General features: G+C 40.2%; 1 protein-coding gene across 2 annotated transcripts in view; it reads right to left on the bottom strand.

The window, feature by feature from the left end:
* Positions 1–13,383, bottom strand: part of PLCB1 (phospholipase C beta 1) — a 418,396-nt gene that overhangs the window by 139,458 nt on the left and 265,555 nt on the right. For both annotated transcript variants that reach the window (XM_049800910.1, XM_049800911.1), the window contains exons 8-9: positions 8,137–8,237; positions 6,577–6,743 (exon numbers count right to left, since the gene is read on the bottom strand). In XM_049800910.1, coding sequence (XP_049656867.1) covers positions 6,577–6,743; positions 8,137–8,237 — 268 coding nt within the window. The remainder of the gene's footprint in view (positions 1–6,576; positions 6,744–8,136; positions 8,238–13,383) is intronic.

The following is a 13,383-nucleotide window of genomic DNA, read 5'->3' as shown; positions in this document are numbered from 1 at the left end:
TCATACTAACATTTGCTGTATATATGTATTTTAAAATAATTTAAAAAATGCTTTCTGGCAAGCTACCTAATTTAGCACTTGTTGCTGACAGCATAGGATAGGCTACAACTTTTGTGTGGCTTTTAAATTTTAAAGAGTATTAAACTGTGACTGGGATCTATTGTTCTGTCGTCATTTGAGAAACAATGCTGAGAGCTCATCTCTTGTACAACTGGAATGCTGGAAAGCACTGAAAATCCCAAATGTAATGTGTTTTTTTTGGTAAGTACTCTTAATTTCCAATGTTGCAGTTAGGAGGCCGAAGGATTTCAACCATTTTGTAACACATCCTACAAAAGTTTCAGTGCCAGAAAACCCCACCATTTGCCTGAATGGTTTATACATCAGAATTTATGCTTTAAGTATTATGAAGTATGTCTTAAAAATGTAGCCACGGTTGCACAGTACTTGTTTCCAGTACTTGTTTCTGCCATTAAAACCTGTTGCCTAGGAAATGACCCCCTTCTGCCATCGAAAGACTCCAATATGTAATTTTTCTCATGCAGCTACTAAAAGGTGAATTTAATGTGGTGGGATGAAAATGTTTAAAATGTATTGATGTTTAAGGGAGGATAAACACATTTGTACTGAAGTGAATACTGCCTGGTGTTAAGGCTGCCATGAGAAAAACGCATGTAGTTAATGCTGTATAAAATTAAATATATCTTAATCTAGTGTTAATTACTTTATTTTATTACCTAAAAAAAACCCCAGCAAAACAACTACCAATAAATGTGTGCTAGCAAAACAGAATTAATACTGGATTTCAGAGAATGATGGAACCAGCTCTCCTACAATCCTAAATGCATGTCTAACTAAAACTGACATACAGTATTTCCAAATAGGTACAGTTGAGAAAATCTGGAGAAAGAAACGCTGTGAAATACAAGAGGAAAGCTATTTTCTTTTGTGCAGATGTCAAGGTTTAGCCCTTTAAAATTAAATAGGCAGAGATAGTATTGAAACAAATGTATACTAAAGAGAAAAAAATTAACATCTTTATGCCATTACTTATCCCAAAGATGCCTTCTAGTAAGTACAATCTGATGTACAGATCCATTGGCCAGGAAAATCTCCAAAACACTTCCAGACTCTATTTTTAAAGCTTGTACTACAGTCAGGACCATCTCTCTCAATAAAAACCACTCCAAAAATAATGGCTAATAATAACCTAACCCTTGTCTTGCTCCCACCAACAAGGATGGTGGGAAGCATGCATTTTATTGCTACGGCATGATTCCAGCTTTTTTGTGTCTTCTTTCCCTAGCAGGCCTTGGTTTCATATTCTTCACTGCTAGTCTGGTACATGGGTATAGCTCTTCTTGCATGCCTAGTCTTATAGAGACACAGGATGCCCCTAGAGCCAAGACTGTTGCTCAGTGGTTTTCAAAACACTTACTGGTTTCAGAAGGAACGGTTTAAACTGAGATGATGGGATGATGACCCTCAAAGCTCCAGGGTCCTTTTGAACTTAGAAACTTTTAGAAATTAATTGCATCATTAAGTCAGGAAGAACCAGCACGTGTCTGCAGAATTTGCACCGAATTTAAATGGTAAATTTCACATAGTTCTAGAAACCAGGACCATCGCTCCTGGGAGCCTTGACACTGCAAACAGCAACACCTGAAACTCCCATCTCCCATCCATAATGTAACGAGATCCTGAACAACTTACTTGTATACAAGACTTCTTAAAAATAAAAGCAAATAAGGAAATTTCCAATCAACCCCTTGGCATTCGATTTATTGATATACATCCTATTACGAACATGTAACTTGAAATGGAATACATTTAGCAGTTATGCCAGCCAGCCAATGCAAATGCTTTACAGCCTGAAAATACCAAACTACAAGGCTTAACCAGGCCTAACAGCCCCCCAGTACGCTTTTGCTGACAGTGAGAGACTGCTCAGCAGTACCAGGAACTTCCTTCTGCTTCCACCTGATAAGGAAACATGCTATACATAGCGCATTAATCTCCTTCACTGTATGACATAAAGCATTAATCACAACAGCTTGCTTCAACCACGATAAAATACTACTCCAGATGCTTAACCTACGTAGATGTCAAGCCCAAGTATCTGCTGATGTTGCAAAAGCTCAATCGCATCCCAGCAATACAATACCTAAAAATACGTTACTGACGAGCAGGAACACAGGCAGCCTTTTTACTCAAAACTCTGGAACCGAAGGCCCTTATCTAGTAAGCATATTGGCATGTGATTTTACCAGGTACCTGAAGAGCCATGTTGTAAAAGTTTAAAATACTACGGACAGCTCTTGCTTACTGTGTTCAAAATACTGCAGTTTAGCTGGAACACGTACAAAAAAAGGGCTAGAATGGTGATCAAAGAAATGGAGAAATATGAGACGTCAATAGCGTTTGACTAGTGCTGTGAAAATTGAGAGACAGTACAAAAAGTCTTTAGAAATTCATTTAATTAGCTATGAGAGAAGAAGAATTAAAAGAGAATACTGTTGTGCAGTCGATGTGCATAGATAATTGATACAGTTAAATGGGAAATTAGAAAAAGATATAATCATCAGATGAGTGGAGATCTAGAACTATCGAAACAGGGCAGTGGGAGCAAGGAGTCAGGCTGCTGTACAAAGGCAAATAGTTTCTATTTTATGAATTTGGATTTAAGTTTTCAAGGAAAAATCCATAAGTCTATTTAAAAGAACTTCTCAATATTTGCCAAGAAGCATGTGCATCACACTCTCAGAAGTTACCCAGGTACCTGTGTTCATGGTTCTGGTCAGAATTGCCCAGAAATTTCACTTCAATAGAGAATTGATATAACATTCAAGGAAATGAAGCATAAGAGATTTTCATATAACTATACTCTCTTCCCACACCACCATAAACTTAGAACATACACTTAAGTGATTTATTACATCAAGGCCAGGACCTTCTGAATGTTGCAAACATGAAATCTTACTCCCACAGCATAACTGCTTTTAGCAAATACTTTTAATCCTTGTGAATTGCAAGTATTCAGTTTAATTTTGCATCTTGACATGTGTGCTACTGTGCACAGGAAAAAAGAAAAAAAGACAATATATACTTTGTCTAACTTTGTGAAAGATGATTAGAAATCTAGGGCTCCTGCTCTTACAGAATAACTGAAAAATAAGGACATTCGCTACTAACTTTGTTTCAGGCTTTTGCAAAAGTAATTTTCACTGGCAGTTTAAACAAGGACTATACAGGCTTAAAGTTCAAATTAAACAGAAGGTCTTGGATTATTTCATGAGGATGCTGAACATGAATCCCTTTATTTCAGTGGAACATCTGAATATCAGGTAGATTGTTTAAATAATTAAACATAGAAATACTACAGAAACAAACATGAAAGTGGACAGACCTTCATCATTTACATGTACATTTGTCCCTAACCTCTCTGCAATCTGATGTTATAATAATGAAACAAGATAATGCACGGAGCCAGTCGGAAAGGCAGCTTATGGAAACAATATACCTGTGTGCAGGCACGTGCACACAAACACGCGCACAATGAGCAGCTGCAAATGTTCAAACTCCAGAACAATCTGAGGAAAAGGGATTTAAGTGGCATGAAGGCTGGCAATTTATATCACCTAATTCTTGCAAACAAGCCTTTAAAGTCTCTACCACTCAAATCGCTCATTACTCACAAAAACAGTTAATCACAACTTTCAAATTTCTTTATGGTATTTTCTTCCGCTCTGGACCTGTATCTGCGATTTACTTCAAAGGAGTAACTTCTCATTGCCAAGAAAGAACAAATACATATACCATGTTGTCTGATATTCTGGCTTGCTTCTTGAACCAAAACTGCAAAACTGCTCCAAAAGTCCAATTATTTAGTTGCATTGCTCTGGTTACAACAGCAATGAAGTCATCCTTAGGCCACCTGTAACTCCATTTCCTATCCTGCTGTTTATCACGTAATTCTCTCACATCTTTACCTCTGCCTCTTGTGCCTTTGTTACATTACTCCTCTCTTCCCTATGCTGCTCTTCTGTTTTTTGGTGTACCCCATTAATCCTGGGGAGTTGTTTAGTTGGGACCTCTTCCAGCTCAATTTGAAACGCAGAAGCATGAAGATGCATGTGGACAACAACCCTAAGCCCATTTCTCTTCACGGAGCTGTTCAGCCCCATTTTCTTTGAGAATTATGCTGGATGAAGGCTTCTGCTACCTTCTTACCTATTTTAGCTGCTGGTCTGGTTTCTACCTGCTCTTACTGACAGCACCAGGGCCATTCCAAACATCCTACTTCCCTCCTTACCTCGCAATTGACTTTGGCCCCGGCAGATAAGAGGACATAAACAATGCCATCCCAAGAAATGTAACAGAATATCCGAGCAGTGAAGGTGAGAAGTTAAGTCCAACAAGTTCATGGGTGTATAACAGTGGACCACATCTAGCTGGTTTGAACGTCCACAGGTCTACTGAAAATAACATCTCTGCTCAGTGGCCCAAGTAAGTATAGTTTCAGTGGCAGGGAAAGTATCACTGCATCGTGTCACTTTGGTCTGCTATCCCTGCAATTCAGCCTAAGAACCGCCCTTTCTGACAGCAGAAAGCCTAAGTGACAATCCCTTTTACAAAGCACCGTATTAAAAGATTAAACCATTATTTTGAATATGCACTGTTATATTTCAGTGACATTTTACAGACATGCAGCATTTGTTTGCAATTATTCTACGGGCGTAGGATTGAGCCCACACCCACACTTCATTTAATATACAGTGAATTGCACTCCCAGCTCAGAGCAGATGTACAGAAAATATTGTGTCCCCATGTGATTCCTGATTAGCCAAGTCCTGTAATTTTAACACAGTAAACTTGGGATTTGCACTGGAGCATGGTTAGCAGCATGTGCTGGTTGCTGCAGCTCTGCTACCAGACAGGGTGCTATGTAAGAGGTGGTGTCTGCAGCACAGAGATGGCCCGCAGGTTGTGCCAGCTCTGTCAGAGTTTGCTGGACCTCAGTGCACAAGTTTGAGGAGAAAAAAAACCCCAAAACCCCCACACAGAAGGAATTAACTCTCTATGACCTGCCCTTGCCTTGTTAAAGTTGGCATGTTCTGGGATTCTGTAAAAGCAATATAAATCATACCCAGGAACAGAGGCACCTATGGAAGAGCAAGTGCCTGCAGCAACTGTGCACCAACGTAAGCTGGAGGTGTCCCGCAAACCCTACTTGGAGGGTGCTAGCAAACACCACCACAACACCCTTCTTTCTGAGGTTTGTTCCATGCTTCCTCCTTATTGCTAGTCAGAAGGTGATTTCATTTTGACTTCGGTGTCCTGCTAGCACACCTCCTTCTAATAAATCCTTTATCTGGTTTATATGAAGCGCCAATATTTGGGTAATAAGAATGATCTTTTAGGTACCAGACTTTCCTGTTGCTGATGTGAAATAAGGTAAGCACAGAGCAATAGTCTAATATTTGCATGGATGAGAGAGGAGGTCACAATGTGTTTTCGTCTATCCATGCTAGTGTTCTCACTGATGTCAAAAGACAGTTTGCATAAGCATGACAAAGAAGCAGGATTTAACCCTCCATCAAAACCTCTGGAAACACTAAATATGAATGGCCTAGAAAAATAAGAAGCCTTATAAGAAAAATTACAAGTGTTTTGCCTTGAGACAATGTTGATCACAGCACTGGGAGCCACAGGTTTCCTTCAGGAAGACATCTAGGTCAGAAGGCTTCCACAGAGAGGGGCGGAACTGCCTTCAGTTAACCTCTAGACTTTTGGGAAAGACGTGTTTGTGTTTCCTCTGGATCCAAAATCTCTGAACCAAACCATTTTTTTCATATTAGATCTGTTTTTGAGGATATTCCCATGCCCCTAAAATTTCTAAGGTATAAACACATTAAAAGCTGGGGTAATCATTAGGATATGGGGATTGGAATAGAACAGGATACAGACACAAATTCGATGCTATTTTAAGACTTGTGGTGAGCAAAAATCTGCAGAGATTTGAGCAGGAGTTCTCTCGCTGGTTTTGGCAAAATGCCCAGTTAAGCCCTGACAACACTTGAGATTTTCAAAAGGGAATTTTTTGTGAGTGTATCACGAAACACACTCACCTACTCTCACATCTTACTTTGTGTACCACTTCATCAGAAAGCAGAGGGCTGGACTTACTACTATTATTAAATGACAGAATTGCCATCTTCTTAGTTTCATTGTCACTGATTTTTTCTTTAAATTTTACATTGCAGATGCTGATAAATAGTCACTGTGATAATAAGGTTTCTGCTGAAGTTTGCATACCAGATCAACTGTTCTAAACTATCAATTACATGTACTGAAAAGTAAATACTGAAACCAGCCCATTCTTCCTAAATTGATCCCAACTAAATACCTTTAAAAATGCACCACACAACGTCTCACAGGCTTGTAAAATCCAAAAGCAGATAGTTGGAATTGCAATTTGGTTCTGAACCAAATTTTGCTTTAGCATGTGCTGTAGGATAATCGAGTCATTGTTTCAAATCAGAAACTGAGTACAGCGAGAATATAAAAACCACTGACCTTTCTTTGCTAGATTACTGTTGGGTTCATACTTCTCAATCAGCTGTTGAACTTGTTCTTGTTTTAACGGTGGATAAAGGATTTCATTTAATCGTGGATCACGTTGCTTAAAATTTATGAATTCCATCATCTGATCAACAGTAAGGTATGGTTTGCTCTTGGCACCACTAGAGAAAAAGTAAAGCAACAGCAAAGCCATTGAAAGACATTTCCTTGAAATCTTGTTCAATGTTCTGTAATTTCCCAGGGAAACCGGAACAAGATTTAAACTATCGTACAACAAAAACGTCCCACTGTGTCTCTGGACTAATTTACTTTGCCAGCATGTAACAACAAACATTCTTCATCAAACATCTAGAAGCAAGATTTTTAAAAGTGTTCAGTGTTATTGACATCAATGGGAAGAGTTAGAGCAATGCTAAAAGCTTTTCATTCCTCTGAATTCCTGGAACTAAGCAACTGAAAAAAGTAAAAGAGAAAATGACGAGGAATTCAATCCTGAGCTTGCCACAAACACTGTGCTGCTATTCCTGGCCCAACTATTTGGTTTTAGTGCTGAATAACAGCAGCCCTGATTTTATTATTCTGGTATTTGCTTGGCTTTTTTTTTTTTTTAATAAACCTGCTAAAAAAAGGCTAGGCACTCTGCAAAGCAAGCAAAAAGATGTCTATTTAGGGAGTCAGTAAAAAGAGGAGACTTTGGGTACAATTTGTACCCAGATGGAGATCCAGGAAGCCTCCAAGCCAGGTGACGTGCTTAGGGTTGTCTACAGCACTCTGGCCTGGCCTACTTCTGCTCTGCGAGAGTGCAATGGGAAGCCTACCCCCGGGTTCAATAGGAGCAAACTAGGCCAAGGCTGCGTTCCTCTGAAACCTCAACCTTAGAGAAAACAAGCACAAAAGGAGTATGCCCACGTTGCAAAGATACATTCACTAATTGCTTTGGTGGTCTTGGGATGAATTTTAGAAATGACTTGACTTTCATATTGCTTCATGTTCTGACTCCATTGATCAGACTCTGCTGAAACTGGGAAGTACAATGCCTTGCTGCAAGGGGTAGAAGCAACATGAGTTATATAGCTTGTAACTGAATGTATGAAATCAGTTGTAGTGGGCTGCTAATTTAATTTCATGGTGCAAATTCATAATGCACAAATCTTAAAAGTTACTGCATTTTTTTTCTGCTCCTAATTAAGCTTCTGGGGGTGATTATACATATTCTCATCGCTATTGCAAGCTGTTATGGCTTATTACTCTTCTTCCTTTACTTTCATGGAAGCCTAAACTATCCTAATCCACAAAGAAAAACAAGACCTGGCAGTTCTGCTCCTCTAGGAACAAATTACTTTAAAACTCCGGCTGTTAGAAATGGAGGCAAAAGCTTGGGAGAGAAGGAACCCTTGATCTAAGGTTAAACAACAGCCCTGCTTGACACCGAAATCTGTTCTTGGCAATCGCTGCATGCTGCTGTAGACTAAATAACCTACTTTGCCATCCCCAGCCCAGAAAATCAGTGAAAAGGATAAATAAATAAATAAATAAATAATCTTCTTTTCTTACAACTCAGAAAAGATGTGGTCAATCTCAGGCCGAGGGCAGAGGTTGTTTAAGAACACCCTGTACACGTCTGGTGTGAAGTCATCTTGAGGGATTGAATCATTCTGTGAAATGAGGAAAAAAACCAGTGAAAGAATGATACAGCATTTTTATACGTTCTTTGTAAACAGATCACTCATGAATGCGCTTCTTTTGATTTCCTTCCTGCAACCTAGAGGAGCCCAGATTTTGCAGAATAATAAATTCCCCTGAATAACAGATCAGCTTAAAGAGTACATCTTTAAAAAAAATACAAATACATCTATCAACTTAGTTTCCATATGGCAAAGTTATCTTTCTCTGAGCACCTGAGAAGAAAGAAAGGACATCTCCCTGTCTAACCCCCTTATCTACAGCATAAATAGGTATATCAATCCCAATGAAGCCTCTGAGCTCACTCCCAGCAGGGCAGCTGGCTGGCGGTGCTGAGTCTGCATGCTTCAGCGAGCAAAACGGCAGCATTACAGAGGATGAGCACGTCACTCATCTTTCCAAAGCTTTCAAAGAACCAGGGAACGAACTGGGTCACTGAGTCATTATTAATACACTTGTTCTCTAACAGCAGCAGAACTGTTTCCTTTTCCTTCCTGAAGATACACATTGGAGATACTGTGGCTCTGGGCAAGACCCATGCAGCGTAGTTTTTCCATGCATCTTTGTCCTAAACGCTCAGTGTAATGCATTTGGCAATCAGATTTCTTTTACAGAAATTGATAAAAATGCTCTCCTATAGAAGAGATACCAGCATTTTTTTCTTATTTTTCTAAAATTTAAACCAATTTACATTTAATCCTGCTTCTAGATGACACTTTCATCATCTCCATTATACCTGCTGGCTTTTCTCTGAAAAAATAAACTACTGTTTTTAACTGGAGGGAATTACTGGACTTGAAAAGGAAGACAGTACTTTGCGTGAAGCTCAAGAGCCCCGCTCCCACTTGCATGCGCTGCCTTCAAGCTCCAGAGTTTTTGCAGAAGACAGCAAGGGCTGCTTCTTCAGCAGGGCTGGGAAGAAATGAGGACCCCAAGGAAGGTGCAAAGCTTTTTTCAGTACAGAACAGTAATGGTGTGCTCACTGGCTTCTGCCTTTGCATCAGTGCACTGAGAAAGGAAAATGGCACAGAAGCTTGTATTTTGTGCAGAGGAAACATTACAAAGGAACAAGAAAAACACAAAAAACGTGACATGCGAATACTGAAAATCTAATTTTTGAGTTTCCTCCACACAAGCCACCTTTATCTAAAGCTATGGCATGTAGTCTCCAGGAACACCATAGGCCCACGTGACTCCTCTCCGTGGCTCCAAAATAATGCCTGACTCTGATGAACTGCAGAAGGAAAATTGTAACTTGGACGCAAAGCCGTTTGCTTTTAAACACCATTGAACCTGGTCATCTCAGAAGCAAGATGCTGACAGAGGAAATCGTTGCTTTTATTTATTCTGCATGTTTAATGCTGTTGCCAAGGGAACCAGAAGCATCAATTCAAGCCTTTGTTAGACAGAAAAAACCTTTTCTGTATTTTTCCCGCTTTAGGTTAAAATATATAAAGAAATGAATGCCACAGGCATCGCTTTATCTCTCCTTTAATCTATGAAACCTGCTGAGGCCCGAGAGGGTTTTGTACTGTGACCATTGCTCAGTTTTTCTGTCCGCAAGCACAGGCTTAACTTGACCCAGCTCAGGCTCAGACTGAGCTGGGCTGTTTCGCTGCTCCACCTGGGTACCCATCTCCAGGCTCCAACAGTCTAAGGTCACCAGCCATTAGACTCTTGAGCCTTCCTTTTTTTTGCAGACTGTGCGAGTGGCTGCAGGGTGAACTGGTTCAAAACTTATCCAGCCAAAACAACCTTGTGCACTTTAGCATGGGATCAGCTCACTGAACCAGGTAACTTGCCAATGGCACAACTGCTAAATTCAGTGCAAGGGTGGATGGACAAGTTTGAATCCTGAAGTTGGAGGGTGGAAATAGCTCCTTTCAGCGACACCTGCCAGTGACACCGAACTATGTGTGAAACTGCACCCACTACGCTTTGATAAATTTGAGCCACAGTGCTTTTGGTTGAGAATAGGCCTCCTGATACTTGTGTTTTCCTAAAGGCCAAGATTCATAAAGCTTGTGAATTTTCTCGTTAAAGGTGGCACCCCACGCTCCTCTGTTCCCTCTACCTATAATCCCTATTCAGCAGAGTACTGCTCCTCAGCCAGCAGTCCTCCTAAGGGCATTTTAAATGTTGATTCTGTAATTACCACAGAACTACAGTCTCCCATTGACCTACTACATTTTTTCCTTTACAGGGAATTTGAAGATGCTCAACACCAAACAAAATGTGGGTCTTTTCCAATAACCTGAGATCCAGGCTTTTATTTGCCACTTGGTTCCAGTTAAGAAAACCTCAGTTTCCCAACACATATCTCCAAACGCCTGTCTACAAAGAGGATAACCAACACAAGTCTTCAGGCAAAAGCACAAAACCTTTTAATTATTAATTATTTCCTACCACTAATGTAATCAGTGGGCTACAAAACACAAAGATCTAGATGGGAGACAAAAGCCTTGCTACAGGCATTTGCCACCTCAGGCACAACCTCAGACAACTATATTTGGATTCCAAAAGCCTGCCTGCCAAAAGGGATTAAAATATGCTGCCCCTTTCTTCATCCTGGTCTGAGCTATCCACATTTCAGTGGAACCACCCACACACCTTATGTGCTCATCTCTGTTTTGAGACCAATGAACAAATCACAAACTTTCTGTACCACATGAGAGCATCCCTCACTTCCAGCTTTGCTGCATATTGGCATTCAATTTTATTCTGTAATTAAGACTCTCTACTAATTTCAAGCACTGTTGATTTATGATTTGTCTGGTAACCTGCCTGCTTTTATAACATCTGTATCCATTCTGTTATATATTTGGCAGCACAACAGCCATTTCAGATTATTTGCACAGACAGGACTCAATAGCTGGTTATTTTCTTTTAAGTTAACAGTCAAGCTCACTAGTATTTCATTGCGAACCTCTACATTAACTGTAAGGCAAAAACCAGTCTTCACAGCCAAACAAGCAGCTAAAATTAACCTCTTCAAATTCTGTTTAAGGCACCTTTGACTAAAACCAAAAAACCAAGAATACCCAATAATAACAAAAAGCACCCCCCCTTCCCCAAAAGTAGCCAAGATTTTAAAAAATCATAAGGGAATCAGATGCCAAACTCAAAACCTCATTGACCTATTTTAAAACTTCATTTAAACATTTATTTAAACATTCATCTCCTTTCAGATCTGCTGGACGATGAATGCTGCCGAAAATGAGGTCACACAGGGCTTGGTCCTTCAAGACTCTACACATGCCAGGTCTGACCCAGAAATACATAAATAAATAAATAAATAAATAAATCCACGCTTTGAGAATGGGTTTGACTTGAAGTCCATGGGTCATCCCCCTGCAGTCATGCTCAACTGCTCAGCTGAATCAGGGCTGGAGTGCTCAGCACTGCAAAGAATCAATCCGTTATTAAGGTCCCTAAATACAAAATAAAGAGTTTATTTTTGGCACTTCTGGGTAGCCTCTCTGGTGCTATTTGTCTACAGCAGGATGAAGGCAACTATCCAGGCGATGAGAACTCTTCCTCCTCTCACACTACATACGGTGCCTACACGTTGTCCCACAAGGTGTCCTGGCAAGTAGACACAGGAAATTTGCTAAAGAGCGGGGCTAGTGGATGCTGAAGTTTGTACTGTCACAGACAAGTCCATGCAGTGATACTATACCCTGGCAACGTAGCGCAGGCTGCCCTATGCTCAGGTCACTGTGTAAGATAGATGATGGACTGTCCCAAACTTGAAGCTATGAACCAGGAAGAGAGTGATAAACGCTGACTTGGGTTCCTCTTACCCATGAACGTGAATTTCATTTTGTGTTTTAGGGTCATCCACAGGTTCTGAGAGGTGCAGCAGAATATCATGTGAAACTCATGGCCAACAAGCCCTGTAATTACCTAGAGCAATGACAGGTATGGAAACTTGGGGAAAAAATCTTTAGAGGGATCTTCATGAGGCATGAACATGACAAGCCAAAAAGCCTAAGCTGATAATGTCCATGAGAGGCTTCTATGAATTCTCTGAATAATTTGGTGTGATTTTGCTGAGCAAGATTCCCTGATATTCATGTCTTGCATGCTGCTGGAGTCCAGTGCCCTTCCAAGGCTTTACAGGAACACCATTTGTCCTGCAGTACAATGGGCAGAAAAGCTGGAAGTTGAAGCTAAGAATTGTACTTGTTCAGATAAACAGGAACACAAAGGAAAAGAGCTGTAGTTGAAGTACTGATTTTCTTCTACTCCATTACCTCTATGAGATTCAGAGTTTCATGCTACTTAAGTACTTAGCTTCTAAAATATTTTTTTCAAAGATGATCAACACAGTTTTCTTGGTTGCATGAAGCATATTTCTCTTTTGTCCCAACCAAAGAAAGGATCTACTTTATATTATGAATAATTTTCAAGATGGTATCCCAGCAACAAGTATCCAGCAATGTGTATGTAAAATTGGCTTTACTTAAATAAACAGCAGAAAAAGGCTGAAGTTTCTTTCAAGGACTCCAGTGATGTTCAGGGTTTTTTTTCAGATATATGTAGTAAACAGAAGTGATAAATCATGTCCTGGTTTTAGCTGGGATAGAGTTAATTGTCTTCCTAGTAGCTGGTATAGCGCTGTGTTTTGGGTTCAGTATGAGAAGAACATTGATAACACACTGATGTTTTCAGTTGTTGCTAAGTAGTGTTTAGACTAAGTCAAGGATTTTTCAGCTTCTCATGCCCAGCCAGCAAGAAAGCTGGAGGGGCACAAGAAGTTGGCACAGGACAGAGCCAGGGCACCTCACCCAAACTGGCCAACGGGGTATTCCATACCATGTGACATCATGTCCAGTCTATAAACTGGGGGGAGTGGGGCTGGGAGGGATCGCTCATCAGGAACTAACTGCGCGTCAGTCAGCAGGTGGTGAGCAATTGCATTATGCATCACTTGTTTTGTATATTCCAATCCTTTTATTATTATTGTCAATTTATTATTGTTATTATCATCATTATTAGTTTCTTCCTTTCTGTCTACTAAACTGTTCTAAACTGTTTTTATCTCAACACCTGAGTTTTACTCCCCCTCCCCCCCCCTCCCCCCCCCCCCCCCCAATTCTCTCCCCCATCCCAGTG

Source organism: Accipiter gentilis, chromosome 5, assembly GCF_929443795.1.
Source record: "Accipiter gentilis chromosome 5, bAccGen1.1, whole genome shotgun sequence".
Classification (NCBI taxonomy): domain Eukaryota; kingdom Metazoa; phylum Chordata; class Aves; order Accipitriformes; family Accipitridae; genus Astur; species Astur gentilis.
This window is presented reverse-complemented; position numbering and strand designations above follow the sequence as displayed.